At 47.0% G+C, this 25822-nt stretch overlaps 1 protein-coding gene across 4 annotated transcripts in view; it reads right to left on the bottom strand.

The window, feature by feature from the left end:
* The window catches only part of LOC142803701 (uncharacterized), a 75248-nt gene that overhangs the window by 33853 nt on the left and 15573 nt on the right, over positions 1–25822 (bottom strand). For 3 of the 4 annotated variants that reach the window (XM_075889350.1, XM_075889351.1, XM_075889353.1), the window contains exons 3-11: positions 19668–19866; positions 16388–16468; positions 16136–16280; positions 13726–13821; positions 12585–12781; positions 11223–11276; positions 10991–11155; positions 10358–10673; positions 7192–7408 (exon numbers count right to left, since the gene is read on the bottom strand). In XM_075889350.1, coding sequence (XP_075745465.1) covers positions 7192–7408; positions 10358–10673; positions 10991–11155; positions 11223–11276; positions 12585–12781; positions 13726–13821; positions 16136–16280; positions 16388–16468; positions 19668–19866 — 1470 coding nt within the window. The remainder of the gene's footprint in view (positions 1–7191; positions 7409–10357; positions 10674–10990; positions 11156–11222; positions 11277–12584; positions 12782–13725; positions 13822–16135; positions 16281–16387; positions 16469–19667; positions 19867–25822) is intronic. The other variant, XM_075889352.1, reaches the window with a different exon arrangement.

Here is a 25822-nt window from a genome sequence, read left to right as displayed (position 1 = left end):
GACATCCACGGCGTCATGACGCTGTATGTGCGGCCACAGCACAACTAGTCTAAGAGTAACTACATTCTGCCGCAACGGCTGCGAACACAAATGCGGTAGTGGTGATCACGGGCGACCACGAAGGTACGTGTACCGACTCGACCCAATACTGATCATCGATGTGAAGAAAGATAGCAACGGCGTTAGTTCTGAAGGTGCATGCACAGCTAGCACGGTGTGCACAGATTGAAAATAGAACTATAGTTTGCCGCAACCACTGCACGGAAAACTGAGGTCGCTATCGTCGCGTTCATTTGTAGGAAATACGCTGCGAAAGTGCGCGGCTGACACATCTGCAGATTGAAAGCAATAAAGCTGCAAAACGGCACGACGAGTTCCGGCTTTTCAGTCGTACACTGATTGATATAGTAGTGCGGAGCTTCAGCACTTTCAGCTGCAGCTTTCAGTCGGCCTCTAGTGAAGCTTTGGCATGCTCGTTTGCAGCGCTGCACGCTTGGCATGCTCCATGGGTTATCTGAATATCGTATTTTCGTGTGTATAACCCGCCCCTGCATATAACCAGCACCCCCGACTGCAAATCGCGAGAAAAAGATTAAAAAAACCGTCCACATCTTTCCACGGGGGCAACTCGAGTAAATGTGTCGCGCATAGGTGGGGGATTTGCGTGAATGTTGTGTAATTGGGTATGGTTTCGGAATGCTTAATTGTTATTTCGTCTTTATATTTATGAATGAAGGAGAAGTGTGGCCTTTAACGAGTGGTGGGACGATGATGTTGGGTTGTGCCCTTATACTGGTTGAAGGTACTGTTGCTTCGATCGCATCTACTAGAGTAAAGCAAAGCGTTAAGTGCAGTGAAAGCTAAGTAAAGACGCCCTTGACTGAATTTCGAATGCATGCTTCGACGCTTATATACACACCACCCGCGTTCGAGGAAGAGGGGTACGGGGAAAACGTACGCACCCCCACAGTGCATGCTCGTCTTGCTGAGCGTCCGGCGGGGTCTTACCCTTTGATGGCTACTGGAGTGACAGTATTGCGGGTGTCTTCCTGGGCCGGCACGAGACGCGAGCATGCACAGTGTAAGTGTGGACGGCGCCGAATACGCTAAAGCGCAACATTGTGCGACTAAGAAATGCTCGGCATATAAAAGGACATGCGTATTGACACATGGCCACCTTCCTTGCATCACCATGAAGGCGTACGGTAAAGCTAACTTGCGCACCGAAATTCCCATAGATTCCAAACTTTCTGTATATTTTGATCATGTTATACCGTATTTACTCGCAAAATGAACGCACTTTTTTTTTCTAAAAAAAATCGGAGCGAAATTCAGGGGTGCGTTTATTATGCGAGGTAAACTTTATGAAATCTTCTTTGGGAGAAGCAAAAACTGCGGTAATGCAAAAAAAAAAGTTAGGTCGCTTAGCAATTTACATACGCGTACACTGTTTAGAAATAGCTTGTTTGTTGCACTTTACTCATCTGGCGCTATCTTCTGCAAGTTGTTCCCGGGCCACCCACGCACGCCATAAAAGCGTTTTGCAGCTATCTTTTCTCGCAATCGTTCGACCGCAACAGTGGTATCTGCAATGATCTCGAGGGGTGCCAAAAAGCATGTGCTACGACACTACGACGCACTTTGCCAACTTCGCGGCAACCTCGCATGACAACCGTGACGACGTATAACATTGAAGCAAGTAACCAACATTGTAGCAAGCTACCCCCAAAGCATCAAAACAAATTGTCAATAACAAGTTTAACGACAAAATACAGCCGCAGCCTCGCTTCTACATGAGAAGTTCCTCTACGCACGGATAACAAGCGAAGCGATGGGTGCTACTGTGTAGTGAAAATCGCCACGATTTTTTTTTTTTCGGACGATAAGCGATTTTTTTTATTGGTTTTCCAGAAACCTGCGACGCGATAGCGACGAATGGCCCTTCGCAACAAGAATTCCTGTCATCGCTCGAAAATCGCACGCACGCGACCTTTGATCGGTTGGCGCGGGCAGTTGTAAGCCCACAGTGAGCCAAAGTCACGCCCCCTCCTTTGCCCGTTGCAGTATTGTTTTTTTTTCTATTTGTGCGCGGCACGTACCCCGTCATATCTAGGCACCACAGCAGGATTCAAGAAAGGTGGAGTGTAGAGACATCGCAGCTGATAAGCACATAGCCCGCGAAGGTATCAGAGCGAAGGTATCAGCTGCCATGTCTCTACACTGGCACCGTTCCTGAACCCTGCTGTGGCGCACACATAAGACAGCGAATGTGCCACGCACAGATTGAAAGCAAAATACGCACGCGGCAACGGGTGAAGCCACGGTGGCCGAGGGGGGTCGACAAAACAATAAAAAACGAGATCCAATGGGTGAGGAGGCGCCAAGTGTCCGTTAGCGGGACTGCAGCAGATAAATGTAGGGGGCGCGTTTATTACGCGGGAAAAAAAGAATCCAAATTTTGATGAATAAAGTTGGGGGAGCGTTTATTATGCGAGTGTATTCATTACACGAGTAAATACGGTACGCGAGAACATGCGTTCACCCAGTGTGCTGCGGCCAGTTACGCCCAAGTTCGCGAGAGTTTAATGCAAGCGCTTTCTGGGAGTAAAGGACTTACCAATTTGTGGTCTATACAGTAAAACCCCGTTAATACGTACCTGCCGGGGATAGCGGCCTAATTACGCACTAAACGTACTACGCATTAACCACCAGCTACAAATTTCCTGACACCAGCTACAAATCCCCTGACATGCGCCAACGCCGCCAACAAAAGTAAAAACGCAGTGCCGCCGGAAATACTGCCCAAAGTGCCCACCGCAAGACCATTTCTTTCTTTTTGCCAAGATACAGAAAAGTGTCTGACTCTCGAAGAACCACTCGATAGCACGCGATCAAGACGCCGATGAACATTTCGAAACCATCGCGGGATCCGGGGTATGCAGCGTGGTACAGCCACAGAACCATGGAGGAGGGAAATAACTTTCCTTCCTGCGTGGACGGAACGGACACAATCGGCTGTCTGTGATACAGTCGCTCCGCGGTCTGCTTCTAAGCAAAAACTGATGCAGTTTTCTTTTTTAAACACTGTACAGTCACAGAGAGCCAAATTGTTTACTGCATGACTAGTTGCGTGCAGCACTTCGCTCACTCCGCACACACTGCGACTGCCGATCCGCTTGCTGGGATAACGCCACAAGCAACGTGTTCTCCGTGTTGCTCTAGCAGTCCTGGTAGCGGACGGAGGCGCATGTCAGCTGTGACTAAATAAAAGTATGCAGCATGTAAACAACAGCGCTACACCTGCTGTACCGTGCACGTGTTGGCATAGTACAGCAAGTATTCTCGGTGCCCGTGATCCACAACGCTAAACTCCGTGACAGCGAGCTGCTTGCATTTCTGTAAAGCAACACGCCCTTGAACACGGTCCCACAAAACGAAGCGGTAGCGATCGGCGGCCCAGTGCGTTTAGGTAGCCGCCCACTAAAAGCGTGCAGTAGGCCTAAAGTGACGCTATGCCACATGCGTGCGGGCACCGGCCCGAGAAGATCATCGCGCCTGCTGTGATAAGGCTTTTCGCCAGCGATAAGTCATACCGGCGCGTTTGTCGGTGGTCGCCACCTCGCCTTCGTTTTTTGCCCCGATTGTTACTCGCAGCGTCATCGACGCAATCGCGCAGAACTCGTAATAACTTATTGGCTGATCTACGCAATCATCAACATGACGAAAAACTGTTCTTGGCACATTATGGGATCTGCAAGTTTAGCAGAGCAGTAAAATTTTGTCGCACAAAATGTTATTGCTGTACGCAGTTAGCACGCCGGAAGGCATAGGCCAAACACTACAGCTCAAGCAGTCTGCGAATGCATTAGTCTCTATGAGACTCTGTCGGGGATTCGCCGCAACTGTGTTTTAAGGGGGGATGCTACACATTCCAAAAACTCTTTTATTTTTGCGAGTACCTCAGTCAAATGTGGAGAGCCTATGTAGATTTTACTGCTGATTTCAAAAATCTAATTTTTTTTTTGCTGTGACAATTAGTTTTAAAGATATAATGAACTGCGACTTTTTCAATTAGGGCCTAATTAGCTAATTAACTGTAACTTGGATATTGATGTGCAACCTATAGAACCAATTCGGTATGTTCACAGTGTGCAATAAAGTATAAATCATTGTTCTGGGCTATTTCGAAGCAAAGTTGTGGGATGTTGAATATGACATGAAAAATTTCCCCATCTACACTTGAAACAAAAGAGCCATTTAGAGAATTTTCTCAAAAAATTATTACAATAAAACTTACTTTACGAAACATCCCCTGCATTTATCTTCGAAACAAAAAAGAAATCGTAATGATAACCCAGATAGAACCAGAGATATTGCTCCGGCATAATGGGAAGCACATGAAAATTGTCGTTTTGAGAAATCGAGAAAAAACGTGGGCACACATTTTTATTGCAGAAGATGCAACAAGACAACCTCAAAACGCACCAGAAGCATAGTCTGAATGCATTCTGTGCTCATGCCTCCTCTTCACTAGCTTCCGGAGTTCCAATGAGGCTGTTCTTTTTTTGTTGGAGACAATGCTGCGACGGTGGTCTTTTTCTCTCGCTGTCCTGGCACCAGTACTTGTCGCATTCATGTCCATTTCACCTAAGATTGCCGTTGCAGAATTCAAATTGCCCGTGTTGAAGCGCAGCACTGCTTCTGCAACAGCTGCTTCAACAGCGAACAGGGACGCATGGTGCTCCTTGGGGGCCAAACTCCAGATTACCGAATGTAGGCTTTCGTTGGAGTTCTGCGTTTTGCCGCGTTCGCACCTCTGAAGCAGGGCTCTTTCCGAAAGCCGGGTATAAACCGGTAGTAATGCCTCTGCCACGTCTTTCGGTAGATTGTAGGCATGCCTGGGGTCGGGCTCACCCTTTGCTTTTGCGGCATTGTGCCGACACCATGAAGTTTCACCAGCTGGGCACAGACTGTGGTCCGAGCATTCATCAGTGGAGGTGACGTGGCGGTATGTGGCCATCACAGCCTTTTGCATCTCGTCCACGTCACCTTCATGCGATTTCAGAGCCCGGCCATAATATGTGCTCAGCCTGGTGATCAGCTCACCTGTGAGCCTGCCTTTCCCACCAAGGCCTCTTTTCCCATCGCACTTTTGTTTCTGCACCAGGTTTCTCAATGCGGTGCCCATCCGTTTCTATACATGATTAATACAGTCTTCCTTCTGCACGTCAATGTAACCATACACCTTGGCGTCTTGTATGGCGCAAAATGTCCTAGAGTCTCCATCAGACAGCATAGTTGTGTAGCGCAGGCCATGGCGTTCAAGCGACCTCTGAAATAGAATTAGAGCCGCCTCCACTTCCATTTACCCCGCTTTGCTGTTCCTATTTTTTTGGCATTTGTGGTTAGCCTTCCATTCTTGATAGCCCTCACTACTAGGCTTTGGGCCCACCTCGCAGCCTAGGCAAAAGTTGGAAAGAACGACGTAGTCCAACACGTAGCCACTAAATAATTCGATAACTGTGCCCACGCCGATGTGGGAAGAATGGCCTCGCGTCTTCCACGTGCCGTCGTAGCTAACGGCAATATTGCCCCGGTGGCCGAAGCACAAGTCATCATAAATTGTTCTAACCTTTTCCGCACATTCGCTCATAGCGGACTCAGCCGCTCGCGTTGCAGCGGGTGCCAGCGTGTTCTTCAAATGCCGCTGAAACGTCTTGTGGTGCATACCGCGGTGTGAGATGCCCATTGTTGCGAAAATATCGTTCATTTTCGTTTGGCCGTTGCCGGTAGCCACCATCGCCCTCGAAGCGAGAAGATTTACTTCAAACGGATTGCACGTTTTCGTGCCGTTCGCGCGGGGCGAAGTCCATTCATTCGCGATCTCGCCGCACCTTTCACACTGCACTAGCACTTTCACGGCAAGTCTGTAGTCCCGATCCCCTCTGACAATCGTAGCCGGTCCGTGGCAGGCTTAGCAACACAAGGCACCCATTATCGCGTTTAGGATATCTAGATGCATAAGCAGATAAGGAGCAGCGTGGTCCGAGTCCTGTGCGGTTGCCTCGCTACAACTCGGGGTGAAAAAGTCAATTTTCCGTGCAGTTGCTGGCGCCGATGAAAGCCGGTCGAGCGTCGCTTTCTCCCGGGCATGATTTTCTTCAACTTCGGCGTTTGTCACCACCTTGGCGTCGATTCGTAGTCGTCCGGAGTTCGCTTCACCGTCATCGTCGTCGGAGGCAACGCGCTCGGTCGCACCATCGCTGAACGGCCGCGGAGCGTCGACACATCGTTTGTCGGAGTCAACCAAGGGCTCTGATGACTTCGTAGACTTTCTCCCACGACCTTTGCGTTTCCTGCGACCAAATGCGTGCACGGTCCGATACTTTTTTGCATTTCCAGGCATGGCGATACGATCAGAAGCTTCAGAGTGCTCTGCCGATTTCGAGGCGTCACAGCGGTAACCCTTTCAAAATGGCGTCGGGTCGCGTATGCAGGCGCAAGCCGCGAGCTTCCAGCCACCCGGAAAGCGCCATTTCAGTCACGTGCGCCGTTTAGCCAATGGCAGTGAGCGCGGCTCTTCGTCTTTGAGGCCCCGTTTTTCGAGCCGGGGAAACGCTCAATGTTGCTTACTGAATAAAAAAAAAAAAAAACAGCTGAAAACGCGTTCTTTCAAACAAGACCAAAATGGCGCCGATCGAGCGCGTAGTTCCCGCGTATCGTAGAGCCGAAACCTGCGCTATTCGCCCTCAATTTAAAGGGCAGGACGCCCGTTTTCGGTTTTTTAAAGTTGAATAACGATAAAAGTTGATGGTATTCGGCTATGAAATTTTGTAAATAGGTGCGCAATGATGTCGGGAACGCGAAAAGAAGGTCCGCAAAAACTCGATTTTTTGGCTGATTTTCGGTCCCGAAGTGCCGCGTCCCCCCTTAACGGTTAGTTGCTTAAAGCGGGTACACACTAACGAGGTTTACTGTAGATGAAATTTCGCTACAATGAAATTTCACGACAACGTATTTTTCCGTGTGTCCCGTCAATTTCGTTGAAGCCAGATTTCACTGTACTGCCTTGATAAGAGGATAAAAAGTAACTTGGGTGTCAACATGCGCTTGAGTGAAGTGTAATAATAATTATTTGTGTTTTACATCCCTAGATGATGACCACAGAAAAGGGTGAGAGGAAATGCTCACCCATCGTTTGCTACAGGGCTAGGTTCCGGCTGTTGAGAGCTTGGTCGCTCTTCTTCCATTGGTGACGGTAGCTGAGGTGGCATTGATGCAGCCTGCGAAGGCTCTTCGGCAATGCTCGTCGCTGGCGGCACTACCGCCGGAGTTGGGGCCACAGTAGGAGACGGCGACACGCTGGGAGGGCTGATCGACGTCCCCTCAGGTTCATCCGGGGCATTCTCTGTAATAGACAATCGCGATTTGTGGGGATTCTGAGAGTGTTTACAACTCCGCAAGAAAGAAGCTAAATGTAGCTAGTCTTTTCATCATTTACTGAGAGTGCTGCGTCTTCAGAGTCTAGTAAACCACTACAGTGAGTTATGATGATTTTTACTTGATGGTAGTGCAGGCTAAATAGGAACCACAGAAAGGGCACACTCTAGACAACACAGTGCCAATTTTCATAGACTGGTTAGCGCTGTGTTGTATTAAGCACGCCTTTTCAACAGTGATGCTGTCTAGTGCAGCATAAGCATGCTCTACAAAAAAACTCGCTGTGCAGTTTCCAAGCAACCAAAAATGCCAGGGCTGCGCCCCAACCTGGCGTAACCTCACCAAGCCGCGCTGCGCTGAAGTAGTAACAACGGAGAGAAGTTCCTGCAAAGCCATGCCTATAAAAAAAAATATACTTACGCGCACCTGCTGCACCTAGTTACTATAACAGATAGTGTAATGTCAGCTATGCCACATGTATACCACGGAAACAATTCACATTGAAGCTACAGCGACGGTAAAGTAAAACGATAGTTATAGCACGAGAACAAAACGACGACACAGAGACAAGAAGGACACGTGTCCTTCTTGTCTCTGTGTCGTCATTTTGTTCTCGCGCTATAACTATCGTCATGCCATACCAACTAGCCCAAGCTGCCACACTTCTAAGTTAAAGTAAAACCACCAAATTTAGATAAAATATACTAGCCCAAGCTGCCACACTTCTAAGTTAAAGTAAAACCACCAAATTTAGATAAAATATGGCCTTGCAATCATTTGTCCTGAAATACGATGGAAAATAGATAGTGACAGGCCTCCAAAGAAGGTTGGCACACCCCAAGAAGAGGCAGCTTACTGTGAAATAGGACTATCAAAAACCTAGAAGCAACCACATTGGTCTTCACAATTGTTCAGTTTTGCTCTTTAAAGCCTTGCGCAACATAGTGCAATGTTCACCTTTCTTTTTTCTTTTCCCTGTCTTAAGCCTACGCTGCCATCGAGCACAATACAATACCAACAAGCCCACATTGCCACCCCTATCAACGTTATAGTGAATGTTTCAATGTAATAAAAATGCTGGCACTGCAGTTTCTCATACAGTTGATTGCAAGCAAGTTGAGCTGTCTTGTTTGTTTTTTCCGGCCCCTTTCATCCTTATGATGAAAAGTACGACTGGAGAGACCGAAAATATAACTTTCGTTTAACAAGAGTTCCAATCACTGCGGGATGAACCAATGTGCAGAGTTGAACTACAAAACCAATCACACTAGAGCCAGTCATTCCATTCAAGCAGCGATCCCATTTAGTTACATTCATTTTCTGAGTGTGAAAAGATTATTCTTTAGTAATGACAACAGTGCTTAACATACTTGAAAAGTACCGTAATTACTCGAATCTAACGCGCACCTTTTACCGGTTAAGCGAGTTTATAAATCGCATGCACGTTAGAATCGAGTACGAAAAAAAAAAAAAATGAATACGGTCATTCTATTGCCATCGGCATTTCCGAAATAGCCGCTGCCTATGTGCGTCAGCATGGCACTTCGGTCATTTCTGCTTATGTGTTTCCCATGTGCGGCACTTCGTACGTGTGCCGAGGAGTTCGTCATCTTGTAGTGCATTAGCATCGACGGCATGGAAGGGCCGACTCCAAAAACTCGAGTGCACCACGATGCCGCTTTTAAAGAAAAAGTCATCGCGTGTGCAGAAACTGACGGAAATCGGGCCGCATCGCGGTCGTTCGGAGTTCCCGAAACGTGCGTGTGGGACTGGCGGAAACAAAAGCAGAAGATTGTCGACAGCAAAGCTTCACACAAAGGCTTCAGTGGACCACAGCAGGGTCGGTTTCCGCAAATTGAAGAACTGCTCGGCGAGTATGTGCTTGAGCAGCGAGCGGCACAGCAGCCCGTGACGACAGAACTGCTCCAAGTGCGGGCTATGCAATTAGCCTTAGAAAAAGGTCTAATGCGGAGCCAGTTTAAAGCGAGCAGGTGCTGGCTAACTAACTTTATGAAGAGGGAAGACTTTTCCCTCCGAAGGGGAACGGGCATATGCGAAAAGTTTTGCGGAGGAGTACGATGAAAAGCTTCACAGTTTTCAGAGGTTCGTCCTAAACTTGCGGCGCAACAACAGCTACCTGCTTGAGCAAATAGGGAATGTTGATCAGACGCCTCTTTACTTCGACATGCCTGGCACCACAACCGTCGAGAAGAAGGGGGCGAAGCAAGTTCGCGTGCTGACATCGGTCCACGGTAAAACTACAGTGATGGCAATGCTCTGTTACACGTCAGATGGGCACAAGCTTTGCCCGTACCTCATATTTAAATGGAAGACGCTTCCGAAAGGAGTAGTTTTTTCGAGTGGTGTGATCGTGCAGGCCAGCAAAAAAAAATGGGTGCCCATTGCAATCGATGTCTTATGTTTTTTGTTTTTTTTTTCCGTAGAAATCGGGTGTGCGTTACAATCGAGGGCGCAGTAGAATCGAGTAAATACAGTAAACAGCACTGCATCCTAAAACAACAACTACAGTCGCTGATAGATATTTAGGACTCCAAAAACTTTGGCGTGTCGGATATTTCGGATTTCATAAGCGCACCTTCAGATTCTATAGCACTGATATATTTTTACTATCAATTTTCCGGATAAATATGTTTTAAAATATAGATCTGGACTAAATTTGCTCGTTTAGAGCCACACCACTTAATTAGAAAGCCACCATTTCATATCCATTAGGGGCTTGACTGTGCTTGCCACCCAGTGGCCAGTTGTGTAGGCTCGAACTGACACAAAATGATTGCATCCTCGGCGTTTCAATAAACAATGTTGGCCAGCACAGCAAATGCAGGCAGCAAGGTACAGCCACACAGACAGGGCAGCTCAATCAGCACCCGAGTGCAGCAGGCACAAGGCACTTTACCTTCGTTGGAGGCAGCACCGCCACCGACACTGCTGCTCCGGCTCGACAGGCCCTCGGCTGCCCCCGGCGAGTCCACGGGGCTCTCGGCTGCCTCACTCTTCTTCTTCTTGGATGCCGAGGTCACCTTGTCGTCTTCCTCGTTGACCGGCGATGGCGCAGTCACGACGATGGCGGTGGTGGCCGCTGTCGCTTCTGTGGAGTCCTCAGTCGGAGAAGCGTTGGGAGTTGACGGTGTCGTGGGGAGCGCATTGGATGCAGGGGCAGTGTCGTCGCGACCTCTTTTCTTGCCTTTTGTAGGAGTGTCGGGATTCGTCTTCTGCACATGCACAGGTGAAATGAAACGATGAGTAGAAGCAGACTGTTTGGATGAGTAAAGCGCCACATGGCAGAATTGGTATGGCAACACTGCAAGATAACAGCCAGTTCAAAAGTTCTTAGTATACTTTGTTTCACCCTTGACGGAACATCAGCCCATCTCACCTACCCCGTGAGTTAATTCTAGCATAGCAGAGCTTACTGGGGATGTGGTTAGGCAGCACAGCATATACAAAGCACCACACTCCTTTCACTGTTCTTTTTTTTTTTCATTCCATAGCGTTATTACAGATACAGAGAGGGCGCTTGAAAACTGACCTTTTTCTTGTCCTTGTCAGCGGTGCTGGCAGCGGGCGACTTGCGCCCTCCGAGCGTTGCGCGGTTGTTGGCAGTGAGCGCTCCATCCATGTTTTCTGGGCTTGCTGCATCACCTCCAATGTTGTTGCCGCCATGTTTACTCCGGCCTTTCGTATGGTTCTGGTTCTGGGAAAAAAGGAAAAAAAAAAAGGAGGCTGTAAGGAACTGCGGGAAAAGCGTGCTGCATACAGACTTTATTAGTAAGCCAACCCCGCCCCGTCTTTCTGAAGTGGAAATCGCCGTCATCCTACAAAAAAAGCAGAGAAAGAAAAAAATAATTGTGGTACCTAATACGTGCGGAAACTACAGTCTGATCATGAAGCACATTGTGGGAGTCACACGCGAGTTAGCTCTGTCTACATTTCTTTGTGATTGTTTTACTTGAAACCACCATTTCTACTATTTTGTATGGTAACTGCTATTTCGACATGTCAATGAAAAAAAAAAAAAAAGACGCTCCAGGCAGTGACAAAACTTATACATTACTTGGCACGCGACTTTCGCGTGCCACCATATTGGGCTGTAGTCACGTCATTTTGTATCTTTACTAGGCTTGTGCGAATAGTGAATTTTAGGTTCGAAGCGAATAGTGATTTTGGTCGAATATTTTCTAATCGAATTCGAATACTATATATATATCACATATAAAAAAATTGGCATATTTGTTATGGCCTAACTAACCTGCACAGTATTTTTTTAAAATTGAAACAAGGCCTGTGCAAATGCTATTTCACTGTTTCAAGATGAAACAACTTTAATAGTAGCAGGATTTGACTTCCTGTAGAAAGGAAGCGATAACCTGCAAATAATGTTCATTTTACAATTTTCTATACTTGAATATAAGCCGGTATAACAAGCCTCTAAACCTTCAACACGGATCAATGTGAGGGTATGATATTCATCAAAACTTCAAGTAAGGCTTCGCGGCACTGCAGATTTCCCTTGCCAAAGTGTTCTAACAGCTTCTCACACCTCCACTGCAGTGAAGCCACCTTTACAGGGAGGTTTCATGCAGACTAACCTATTTTGAATACTTCAAAATTTTCAATAATTTCAATTCGAATCAAAGCAAATTCGAATACTACAATATTCGTTCGAACATTCGAAGCATTCAAATATTAGCACAAGCCTAATCTTTACTAAACAAAGAGTGCTACGGTATACACATACACAAGATAACAGTTGGGTTGGTACATTCAATGCTTATCAATGGCCTTATTGGCTCGCACTGCGTCATACAAATACAAGAAAACGATCAACAGCTTAAGGTGACAGCGCCTATGTGTTTTATTTAAAAACTTCTACATCAATTGCTAAATATTGATAGGGAAACACTCGTGTCAATTGCTGCCAAACCTCCCAAAAGAGAAAGCCCCACAAGAAGTGATGATGCGAGATTATAAACACACACTTTTCGGTGAACCGAATAATTTGCAATAAGAGATCAATCAAGCATTTAGGAGGTCTTTGCTCGGGTCTGACTACAGCTCGGCGACTGCGCTGAGGTTCATTTCGGTCACAATTTCAGCTCGCATACCCCAAGCAGCAGACGCACCTCTTTGTTCCGTCGGGTACGCATGACATGCTTGCCATTGAGCGCGTCCCCGTCGACAGGCTTGAAGAGGAACGGCGAGGCACCGTCCCCCTCGTTGGACGAGAGAGGTCTCACCGCCTCGGTGCCCTTCTTCTGCTGGCAGCAGTCCCAGCAGAGCACCGAACCCTCCTTGCCCGTCTGGAACCACTCCTTTGAACCTGTGCATAGCCATACCATGCTCGAGTCAGGTCGGTCTTCAAAAAGGTTCTCCACAGAAAATTTCTAGGGGGCAGACATTAGCAGAGAGAAAGAGAGAGAGAAGTAGAGGGGATACCAGGCTTAAGAAGTTTCCAAATTTGCAACTTTCAGCAGCCATCAACATTTCATTCCAGGTCATGCTTTTCTGGCCCAAACACTCTAGTCGGTCATTGACAAACATGCTATCATTGTGTGACAAACGTGCATTGGTGATTACCAAGATAATTACTTTCTAGAAAATTTCAATGAAGGCCAAAAAAACGAGACAAGCAACTGGAAAATCCTACAAGCAACTCGCGAAAATTATGTACAAGCGGAACTGACAACTCTGACAGTTGCTACGAGTTGGTTCCTCGGGGCATGTCAAAAAGGTCAATCAAATGTCAAAGGGGTCAATCAGAGCAGTGGACGGTGAAGCGGAGCAATGGGGAAAACCCTGGTCTGAAATGGCATGGAGACAGAACTAAATTGGTGGACTGATGCTAAGGGTTAGAAATGGCCAAATTTCTCCCACAGTATGCCACTGACTGACAACCTTCACCACTGAATTGAATTCTGGGGCTTTACAAGCTAAAACCGTGATGCGATTATGACGCTTGTCCCAGTGTCCCTACTGGGGCGCCCAATTATTGTGAACATCTGGGTCCCCTTAGGGCTTACAGAAATCTTAAGTACACAAGAGTACACAAGTCCAGCATCTCAAAACCACGCTAAGATTATGAGTGACACCATGGTGAAGAACTTCACAAATTTGACCACTTGGGCTTCTTTAACGAGCACCTAGATCCAACTACATGGTACTCTGCCAGTTCACCTCTATCGAAGTGCGAACGTCGTGGCTGGGATGTGTTGAGACCAGAGAAGGTAGCAAGTTGGCAGGAAAATACCACTTAGTACCACTTACTGGTAGCAAGGCAGCTCTGGCACATGTAGGCTGGCACTTCCCGGGAATCAGAATCATCAGCAGACTCCTCTTCTTCGCTTGCTGAACTCGCATCAGCTGTGCAAACAAAAAACACGGAGTGAGCAGCGATTAGAATGAAGCACAATAGAGATGAGCAACTACCATAAGTTGAAAAAAAAAACCGCTTGTTGTAAACCAAAGATTTAGGAAGCAGACACAACTGCAGCTGATCAAAATACACAGCAGCTGCATACATCATAATCTGAAGTGTACAGGGGGGGGGGGGAATTGAAAGCAATGCCAACGCCTCCTTTATTTCATTCAATGCCAGTGCAAATGCGCTCTTCTCAACCGGAGCCGTCAGTCCTCCTTCGTTCAGGGGGTGGTCGTGATGTGACGCTGCATTAGGGGTCGCGCTGCTTGTGTCATGCGTGCTTCTGAACGCTTTCCCCCGGAGATGCGATAAATGTGTGTCCCTCTCCAATATCACACGTCTGTCAAATTTGTTCTTTCATGCTCCTTCTTTGTGACTGGAAGCAACGCCCCCGCCACCTCAGAGCGCTAGTTATGCAGCGGCTAAACTGTGACGCGTCCCCATTAGTTGCCGCATAGCACCACGAACAGCGACACGCCATCTTAAAACACTGTATCACTAACAGAGCCAGCATGACTGCCAACACTGTGAGCACGAAAAATACAACACACCGCCCCATGAACCTGTACACAACTGAACAAAAAATTTATATAATTCACATCGTGAGGCACTGCATGAGGGGCTCTCTTCTCCATGACCACAAAGCACACACGAAGGCTAGGCGATGCAATGGGCGCTAGCACTGATAAAATAGAGGAGACGCCGGCAATGCGAACAACACAGCACATTATTTTCATAGTGCTCTCACCTTGGTGGCAATAAAAAGATATTAAATGTTTTTGATTGCATCACAAATGACTCTGCGGCTTTTTATCACCAGTCAGGCTATAACCATTTGAAAATAAATAACAAACAGCAGAGAACGCAAATGTTGCATGTTCCTGTCTCTTTCCATCTCCACTAAACATTTCACTAGTGAAAATTTAAAACAAGTAACACTACTTTTATCACTACTGCTATTACTAGGAAAAATAAAGTTTAGTTCTCACCTTTAAAGAGATATAATGGTGAAGGAGTGCCAGAAAGAGCTATCCTGAACAGCTTAACAAAACTGCAGCGCCCCGATATCTAATCAGCAGCGAAAACAACATACAACCCAGAAATTATCACAGTTGCAAATATCAGATATTGACTGAAAAACCAGATTTTAATTAAAATGAAAGCATTATTGCATCTCACCATAGAAGAAGATATTTAATGGTACAAAAGATATAAAGGGCACATGTCATAAAATGAAGTACAGCTGTCCTATTAGAAATGTTGCGGTCGTTCGGAGTTCCCGATACGTGCGTGCGGGACTGGCGGAAACAAAAGCAGAATATTGTCGACAGCAAAGATTAATGCAAACCGCAAATTGAAGAGCTGCTCGGCGAGTATGTGATTGAGCAGTGAGCGGCACTGCGGCCCGTGACGACAGAACTGCTCCCAGTGCGGGCTATGCAATTAGCCTTAGAAAAAGGGCTAATGCGGAGCCAGTTTAAAGTGAGCAGGTGCTGGCTAACAAACTTTATGAAGAGGAAAGGCTTTTCTCTCCGAAGGCGAACGGGCATCTGCCAAAAGTTGCCGGAGGAGTACGAAGAAAAGCTTCACAGTTTTCAGAGGTTTGTCCTAAACTTGCGGCACAACGGCTCCCTACTTGGGCAAATCGGGAATGCCGATCAGACGCCTCTTTACTTCGACATGCCAGGCGCCACAACCGTCGAGAAGAAGGGGGCGAAGCAAGTTTGCATGCTGACATCGAGCCACGGTAAAACTAGAGTGACGGCAATGCTCCGTTGCACGTCAAGCTTCCCCCGTACCTCATATTTAAATGGAAGACGCTTTCAAAAGGAGTCGTTTTCCAGAGTGGTGTGATCGTGCGGGCCAACGAGAAAAATGGGTGCGCGTTGCAATCGATGTCTTACTCTTTTTTTTTTTTTCGTCGTGGAAACCGGGTGCGCGTTACAATCGAGGGCGTGGTAGAATCGAGTAAATACGGTATCATGTTGAATGCTCTGCTATTTTAACTACAGCAACGGTGGCTTTCCCGTCCACTTCATTGGGCATTCATGCTTCTGTAATCATGGTTCTCTTCTGTCTGCCAAGCCCCGATAGCAAATGATGGTAGTGTTACTATAGATAGCGTTGATAGCAGCCATAACAGCGAGTGGGGAACACTTCTTTGTGGCCAGCTGGCATCACATAGCATATGATCGTACTACGAGCTGGAAACTGGCCAACGTATTAGGTGCACTGCACAGCTGCTACAAAACTTACCGAATTCATTCTGCGCCACTTTGGTCAGTCGGGATGATGGTCTGTTTCGCCGAAGCACGTTCTGCCTGCGGTGTCTCCGGTGAGGCCGGGAAGTCGCCGCGCCTGGGGTCTTCTTCCACAGGTAGTAGAACTCCACCAAGTCAGCCTGCCGTTGCAAACGGTAAGCGTCGCTCAAGACTAAGCCAGAAAATGCCCAACCAAAGCAAAACAAAGACAAGGTAAAGCAGCTTGAGTAAGAGTCGTAACACTGACCGTCTCCTTATGTGAGAGGAGCTCCTTGCGTATCTTGAAGAAGTTTTTGCCATATTGCCTCAGGCCCTTGACAAAGCGTTTCTGCACGGATAAGGCCACAAGTAAGACACTGTGTCAGAAAGGTTAAGGATGTGTCGTATCATCAAATTAGGGGCATCCAAAGCGTACTTTCACACAACAAAGTTCTTTCCTGTCTACAAAATATTTGCAGACAACTTCCACCTGCACTATAAAAAAAAAAAAAAAAGAGCCCATCAAAAATGTGTCTTTTCTTGCCTACGAACAATTATTGTGATCTGGCTACCTTGCGTTGACTTTCTCGAAAACCCGACGCTAGTCATTTTCCTAGCAATAATGCCGAGTCATGATGCAGGTAATGTGCCCTCTGTGACCTAGAAGTGCTGACCACGCAGCAATAATGCAGGGAAAAGCATGTAAAATGAGGATTATTGTTGTGGCACAAAATGACACCCCTTTTACTTGTTCTTTTTTCAGACTGTCATAACCCACAGTATTAACATTGATACCGTGCCTGTGCTTTCAAACTCAGAATTCTTCCCACTGAAGCATGATGCATACAACGAAGCATCTTTGTAGAACCTAAAAGGAATTTATAATGGACCTAAATATTACCTATTAAGTATCCTCATCAATACAGAGAGAGAGAGAAGTCTAGGGTCAGATGGAAAACTGAAGTGAGGAGAAATGGCGGAATGAGGAGTGTAGCTGCAATTCTCATTTGACATTTTCTCATAATCTCGACCATAACACCCAATTGTCGATCCCAATCTGTCTAATAGGAATTTGTTCTATCACACTTAAAAAGAAGCGGACGAAATTTGAACACATTTGGTCGAGCACTTCATACACTGTCAAACATTTTTATAAAGGCACAAGCTGCCCGATAGTCGGGCACACTTGTGAGCCACGACGTAAAAGCTGCTTGCTGTGTGTGTGCGTACTGTGTTTGTAGCATCTTGTTCCCTAATCAGTTGCACATGCCATTGAGCCATTTCAGTTTTTCTTTCACTTGGATTGAACTTAAACTATTTGCAGTGGCTGAAACTTCAACAGAAGACATCAGCTGTACTCTACAGAGCACACGACGTCACATGCACCATGACGAAATGGCAGCCACCGGCGGTCGGCGGGGGTTCATAGCTGGCAACTTTTACAACCCATTGAATACTAAAATATTCTTGTACAGTACACTTTTCTTAAGTGTGTCAGTACAACAGACCTCGTACGTTTAGTTATAGCTGAAAACGGCAAACTGGTGGGTGACCTTGTCATGAACATTTTAAGGGGGAACATGGGACCCGTTGTGAAATATATTAGTGTTAGGCCTCCAGACATGGTTTTTTCAGGAACTATTCAGCTTTGTACACCGATTAAAACAATGTAATTAGATTTCCTATACACCATTTCAAAAAAAAGTTACAACTATTCTTATTTTACGAATTTGGGATGTGACCCGCATAAAAATTAATGCATCAAGAGAGCTAAGATTAAACCTGTATGTTGCTGAATATTCAAATAGTGCAAATACGCAATTTAATGCTGGTATCTAAATTTTACCCAAAGTTATGAAATCTTTATGTTGCAGTCTCTTAGCTCTGAATTTTCACTGGTGATCTCTGAAAATGTTCAAGATTTTACGATGTCCTTAAACATTTTATCAAGGTTTTCTTGCACACTCTAATTCCCTATCATTCAAACAAAAAAACATCAAGAAAATCAAATCAGTACTAGCAACACAGTGCTCACCCCAAAATTCAAAACATGCAAGAATCTGTATTTGAGAAAAAAGCAATAAACTGAAAAAGTTGTGAAATGAAAATTTAATGCATGAAAGCCACAGCACTTGTATACACAATCACTCAGAAAGCCCCTGCGGAGTAGTCTGAAGCAGGCTTTTGCTTGTGCTTCTTCTTTGCGGCTGCCTGGAACGCCGCAAGATGCACGTTTCCTCTTCGAGCCGACGGCACGGCGATAGTCTTTCTCAACCACCCGCTGGTTACCTGTGCATGTTTGATCTACCGTATTTACTCGCATAATCCTCGTACTTTTTTGGCGGAAAACGCGTGCAAAGTTTGGGGGTGCGATAATTACACGGGGAAAACTTTCCACGAAAACGTACAGACCTAACAAGAAAACGAAGTGGCCGCAAATCGGGATTTTCACACCGGCAACTAACAGCAAGCTTTGAGAAGTACTGATTAAAATTTACCTAAAGAATAAAAGCAGAGGTTCAACACAAGGCAAGATTTATTTCAGACACAAAAAGTGCAATCAAATAGTTGAGAATTAATATACCATACGCAAAGCTTGTGGCAATGCGGGCGTAGCGGTAGCGTTCGTCACTCAACAAGAGCCCTCAAAAGGTAAGCATAGGATGTCAGTATTGGGCCGATGACCATTTAACAGAATCGTCCACAGTTTCCTTCTGAAGAAATAAAGTTTACCATCAATCCCAGTCTTAAGCACACGGCAGGCACAACACGTCTTGGTGGCTCTCAGCTGCTGTCACCAGTAGCGAACACAAAACTCGTCGACTCCGAAGGGCCTACCGGCGGCCCTGTTGCTGTTGTTTAGTGCACGATCAATCACTTTTAACTTGAAAGCAGCCGTGTAGCTTCAGTATCGCCCCATAACGTCACAAGATTACCGACACAACATACAAAACACGCCGCAACGCGCAGTGGCCGCTTTGGCTTGGCTTGAATCTTCCTGCAATAATAGTACGCTTGATGTTTAGATGGCGCCAGATGGCGTGCACTATCATCATTAACAGCTGGACTAGCAGACGACATTATTGTGGCAATTTTCGGGGGTGCAATAATTACCCGGGGGAAAAAAAAGTTATTTTTTTGTTGGGCGATGTGGGGGGTGCGAGAATTATGCAAGTGCGAGGATTACCGGAGTAAATACGGTAGCTGCAGTTCACACAAAATAAGCGAACTAGATTCTTTGTTCCCTAAGTTGAAGTGCATGCAGCATCTGCCACGGCAGTCTCAACGGCCAACAATGACGCGTTCTTGTCCTTCGGTGAGAGGCTCCAAATGACCGAATGCAAGGCCCCATTCGCATTCTGCATCTTCCCTCTGGTGCATCTTGTCGGACAGGCGTTTATAAACAGTACGCAGTGATTGCTCACAGACTCTGGCAAGTTGTATAGTGGACTCCTCTTAAAGACGACAGCAACATGGAGGATTGCTCATGTGAACACTCAGAAAGAAAAGAAAAGAAAGGAAAAAAACTTGTGCCAATGTATATCTACCTGGTCCTCGTCGGTCCACTTCTTATCGAGGCCACGGGGTACGGGGTTTTTGACCAGAGCCTGCAGGGCACGGCCCGTGTCATACTGGCTGTCGTGCAGCAGGTCCAGTGCGTTGATGGTGGTGTCATCCCGTGAGGCCGCCAAACACCCGTCCTCTGCCGAGCCCCCGTCACACATGCCCGCAAATGCCGCCATGCTCCTGCAAACAGGCACCGTTCAGAAATGCCCCAGTCCATGGAAAATAGGGTTTTGCGTGGCCCTTTTGTTTCCAAGTTTAACCTTCCAAGTTCATGACGAGTTTCACAAAAGCATTGCTACAGCACAAAATGCACCATAGAAGTACAGTAGACTCTCAGTAAGTGGAACCTGAAGGGACCGGGAATATAGGTTCCATTTAACAGGAGTTCTGTTTAGTGAGAGATGAACATGAATGCAGAATACAAGCCCGAAACCAAGCATTTGCAGGGGCAATATTTTCGTTTAAGCAGTAGTTCCGTTTAACAGATTTCTGTTTACTGAGAGTCTACTATAATCCTTGGTGAACTGAAGGGCGTAGAGCTACGTCAAGGAGCTTGCTATTCTTGCAGTTCTTGCTATTCTTGCAATTTAAAGGCCAACTCCGGCGATTTTTCCAGGTGAATGAATCGCAATGGAATTCACTGGGTATGTTCCTTTGCACATTTCAGTCATTTATACCAAAGTACAGGCTTGAGTGATACACTGATTGTTTGCAAGTTAATTTTAAAAATAGCCTCGAAAAGCTCACCTCGCTTGCCAGAATTACTGGCAACACTGCCTGTGTGAAGTCATGTTTGCCATGTCAACGGAAGTGGCGCAGCCGATGGCATCACTACTTTGGCCGCTACAGTGTTTATTATGCTTTCCACAAGGTGACGGTGGCCGTGTTTGGCTATGGGTATAGCACGGGAATGCTTTCTGACTTCCTCTGTGGTGTTTGGCCAGTGCTTCGCTGGTCCGGCTTTCACAGTTTTAGGGAAGAAGCTCCTTAGGGCGTGGGCTGTGCGTCCCCTGTAGCCTGTATGTAGCCACCTCTAGTTTAGTTCTTGCAGTGTTCACTAGATGGCGGTACCGTCCCCTGTATGTAGCCACCTCTAGTTTAGTTCTTGCAGTGTTCACTAGATGGCGGTACCGTCTCCTGTATGTAGCCACCTCTCGTTTAGTTCTTGTAGTGTTTACTAGATGGTGGTACTTGTAGCTGATGATGAAAAGATGCGAGATGTTATAAACTAGAAAGCGGTACTTGTAGTTGATGAAAGACGCGAGATCTTATAAAATAGGAATGATGTCACATATGGCGCATGTCATTGGTTGAAGGCAATCGTTCGATTTAGTGCGGCGACGTACGCTAGGGAGAGCGATGTAATAAAATCGAGTGGGCCGAATGTACAGAGGATTCATGGTTTACCAGGTTTACCTCCGGAGCTTCGCCCACTCATCATCATTCACTTCGTGGATATGGCGGAATTTTTATACTCCGTGCCAGCAGGACCAGTATACGGCCTCCGGCTCTAACCAAATACAGTGTAGACCACTTATAATGTAACCGCTTATAGTGCAGAACCGCTTACAATGCGGTCTTTTTCTACTCCCGTTTACCCTCCTATAGAACCCCACGTATACGCATACGGCTTATTTTGCAGTCCCCCAAGATGAAAGACCGGTAATAATGCGGCTGCTGGAAATTGTTGGTGAAAAATGCAGTAGCGAGCGTGCCGCTGGGGAGCGAACGAAGAGATCGTTACGGAGGAGGAGGGGACACTGAGTGAATTAATGAAGGGCAGAGGGAAGCAAAATAAAAAAGAGACCGCAGGACACTGCACGGGCTTGACGAGTAAGGGAGGAGGACAGTTGCCTCGGTGACCGATAAGCCTTTGCACCGGCGCGGCTACAGCGTACTACATCGTTACCGTGGCTTCGGCAGCGCACCGCTCATCGTGGCATGTGCGATACCATTCTTATCAACTGCATGCAGTTTCTTGTCGGGAAAGAGGTCGGTATAGAACTTGCAACAAATATCGCGTTTGCTTCCTTGTTTGTGAATTGAAAACCCTTTACGGTTTTATAACGCGAGCTTTCACTTTTGCTGCCAGTGCGCTGTCATATGTAAGCTTGGCGAGTTTCCGTTGCTGATCTGCCGGTCATGAATGCGAACTTCGTATCATGCACACTGTTCTTGGTTCACTGCTACAGTCGAACTCCGCTACGACGAAAAATTCCCGATACCCCGTCAGCAGTACATAGGAGTCAATGCATAAATATTTTCGCCACAACGAACACTTTTTCTTCGATCGTCCCGCTTCAACGAAATTTTACAATGCAATTCCAGGCTCAGATACTTATTTATATGCAGTAAACCCAATTTTAACATTTCTATGCATTTTCAGAGCCTAAAAATGCATCAACGAAGCCTAAAACAAGCATTGGCATCACTAGAAACTGCCGCTGTTCAGCTAGCATGGGGGCCATTGCTCGATAGCGATGGCAATGAGACTACCATGATTTTGTTTTGCTACTGGCTTGCTTTTGAGCCGCAGACGATCCGATCCGAAGCTGAAGCCCAGTCGCCGAGTTCATGGTTTCCTTCTCCCAGCTGCTGGGTGCAACCGCGGCATGATGCCTTTTCCGATTCCGTTGCTTATCATTATGTTCGTGCTTGGCCAGTGTAGTAACTAATCAGAGCGGCTGTTCATCCGCATTCTCAACAAAATCAGCTAGCCGCGAGTGATGGATGATAAGAATTTCATAAAATAATGCAAAGTTGCTGCTCCACGATACCCTGCCACCATCTCGGCGTTGTCGGATACTTCTGACGGCGGACAGCTGCTGGTGTTAACGTGTTAATGCCACTCTTTGGTTCGTTCACAAAAGCAGTGTTAGACGTTTGTTTAGCATGCTTTTCACCATGGCCTCGCTATGCATGGGTGAGAATCACGTCGCGACATTTCTGGGAAAGAATAGAAAGCAGCGGACATTTTTTTAATTTTGAAAATAAATGTCCTTTTGTTTTGCTAGCTCAGATCAGCTATATTTTTTCGATTTTACGACGAAACTTTCACTTCAACGAAAATTTTTCCGCGCCCCGTCAGTTTCGTTGTAGCGGGGTTTGACTGTAGTGTGATCGTTTTGATGCCAAATCTTCATGTTTTGGACCAACTTTTTGCGACAACATACCAAACGGCAAGCTAGGGCTAATCGGTGTTGGTTGCGCTCCGATCGGCAACGGTAGCATAAATCTAAGTTGCGGTTTGGTACCTAATCAACGAAACTCTTTGCGGAGGCCGCACTTGACGGGAAGGGATACATATCGTTAATGAAAAGGGCGGCACCTGCAGCGCTCAAATAGTGGTTCACGATTCAATTGCGATGTCTTAAATCGGGTGGGCGCCCATAAAACCGAATGGTTGGAGTCTTTCAACGCATCAAATTCTGGACGTGATTCTACATAGTTTCTATGCAATACGCATAATCGAGTCGGCGAATTTCCGCGAGGGTGCTTTCATTTGTTAGACACCCCCCTTCCCTCACTCTTTCGCGTTCATTTCATTGGCAACGCGCGTCTTTGAACGTTAAATTTTTTCAAGCACGCATTGCACGTTTCGATTTTGGAACACGCGAAGCTGCATGTTCAACACGTTTTGCACAGGAGCAGTCCTTAAAAGTTGTTTTGATTATAGTGCAGTACCGCATATAGTGCGGATATTCGAGACTTACATTATAAGCGCTCTATACTGTAGTACGTCACATGCAGACAGGGATGCGCCCGGTTTGGTTTCGGTATTTCATATTTTTGCTTATTAAAAATTATTTTCAAATTTTCTGAGCATTCCAGCTATTGGGCTCGTGACAAGAGTGTCTCAGGAACGTGGAAACACTATAACCTTGACATGGTCAAAAAATTGCCAGAGTTGGCCTTTCAACTCGCCTTTCCTTGCCTTTGCCATTTTCGTGAACAGGGTCGACCACATCTGAAGTGATCACCTCATTAGTACTCAAGCCTATAAAACTAGGGTGTTTCTTCTACTTCGCGAGTGAAATAATAGTCTTAAGATGCGTAATCGCGGTGTCAATAAACACAGCAATAATTTTTCAAATTATGTACTATTATATAAGCTTCTGTGATGTCTTAAGGGGAGACGCGGGTCGAAAAGTCGCGTTTTTTTTCCAAATTTCACCTTTTCTGTTTTTTGTTGCTTTATCATCTTTATACATTATATTTTGACATCTGAAAATATCACAGCGAAATAAGCATCAGAAGTCAGTGAAAAACGCGTCTGAGTGAGCGGCAGTGACGCGCGGCATCACGAAATTTACACAAAACGGGCTGCTGTTCGCGTGCTCGCGGGGCCGCGAAGAGAGCTGTCCGCCATATTGCGGCCGCTGGCTCGTGTAGAGTTGTCCTTACTCTCCACGATCCCGGTTCTTGAAGTCTCGTACGTTCACGAAAAATCTAAAAAAAAAGCAACAAAAACAGTCTTTTCCCGCCGTTTCAAACCGCGCGCCACTAACGCAGGGCCGCCATTGGCTGACAGCACCCGTGTTTTCTTGCCGTAGTTCGCTTCACTGTTTTCCGGAGTTATTTTTCGCTGTTTTCGTGCGATGGCAAGCCCGAAAAAGGCCGTTGCCGACCATCGGAAATACAGAAGTAAGAACAAGTTCAGAGGGAAGCGGCGGAGGACGTACAAGAAAGCCACCGCCAACGAAAATGTCCGCGACGGGCCAGCGGCCGGTAGGCCTAACATCGACCACGGCAACGTCGACCATGGCAACTGCGACGACGAGATCAACGCTGCAGTGAATTTTGTGAGTGCATCGCAGAAAAAGATCGCGTTATTCGAAAACGACGTCAGGCCGAATGCCGATCGTGCCGAAAGCGTAGTGCTGTGCGAGTTGGGTGCATTGACGGCCGTCGTCGCAGGCGCGGCATGCCCCGTTTGTCACGAGAGTAAACTCGCAGTTCGGGCACCGAATAAAAAGCGGAAAGGCCTTTCGGCGTTTCTGGAGCTACACTGCGAGAATGCGGAGTGCTCGGAGAGCATCCTTTCGTCCGCGTACTCGTCGAAGCGGGTCGCGTCAGATGGCGGCCGCGGTGCAAGCAGAAGCTACGACAGCGGGAGTTCGCGTGACGCCTTTGCCGTGAACCTGAAAGTGGTGCTTGCAGCGCGTGCCGTCGGTATCGGGCATGAGCAACTTTCACGATTTTGTGCAGTAGTTGGATTGCCAAACCCTATGCACCATAAGACCTTCCATGCTATCGGCAAAAAGATTCACAGTGCGGCAGTGAAGGCTGTCTGTGAAAACATGCAAAGGGCACGCAGCGTCACCAAAGAGGTGGCTGGTAACAGTGACGTGCCAGTCATGTTTGACGGCACATGGCAAAAAAGAGGCCACAAAAGCCACAATGGTGTGGGAACTGTAGTGTCCTTGGACACTGGTTTGTGCCTGGACTATGAAGTGCTTTCCAACTACTGCCTGGCGTGCAGTTTGCATAACGACATGGGAGGCGATGAAGAAACATGGCAGGCGTTTCATCATCCCGTTTGTGAGAAGAATTGCGACTGTTCTTCGCATGCCATGGAGGCCGAAGCTGCAGTGCGCATTTGGCAGAGGACTGTGGACTATGAGACACCCCTGCGGTTCACCATCTTCCTAAGCGATGGAGACAGCAAGGCCTACAACGGGGTCTGTGATGCCAACGTGTACCCTGACACTCCAATTGAAAAAGAGGAGTGCACCAACCACGTGGCGAAACGTCTGGGCACCGGCCTGCGGAAGCTGCCAACGCCACTTCCACGAGGGGAGAAGCTGAAGGAGACCACCATCCAGAAGCTTCAAACTTACTTTCAGGTGGCCATTGTGAACAATCGGGGAAATGTCCACAAGATGTACACTGCCATATGGGCCTCATGTTTGCACTCGTGTTCAACAGACGGTGCTGGAAGTCACAAGTTCTGTCCTGCAGGCCCAGACTCGTGGTGCAAGCACCGACGTGCTGAGGCGCAGGGCCAGCCTGCACCGTGCCACACCCCCCTCCTGACCAAGGCCCAGGGTTTGGCAGTCCTCCCAATCTACAAGCGTCTCACAGATGCGAAGCTGCTTGCCCGGTGCCTCCACGGCAAGACACAGAACGCGGCCGA

This window comes from Rhipicephalus microplus, chromosome 3 (genome assembly GCF_043290135.1).
Source record: "Rhipicephalus microplus isolate Deutch F79 chromosome 3, USDA_Rmic, whole genome shotgun sequence".
NCBI classification, from domain to species: Eukaryota; Metazoa; Arthropoda; class Arachnida; order Ixodida; family Ixodidae; genus Rhipicephalus; species Rhipicephalus microplus.
This window is presented reverse-complemented; position numbering and strand designations above follow the sequence as displayed.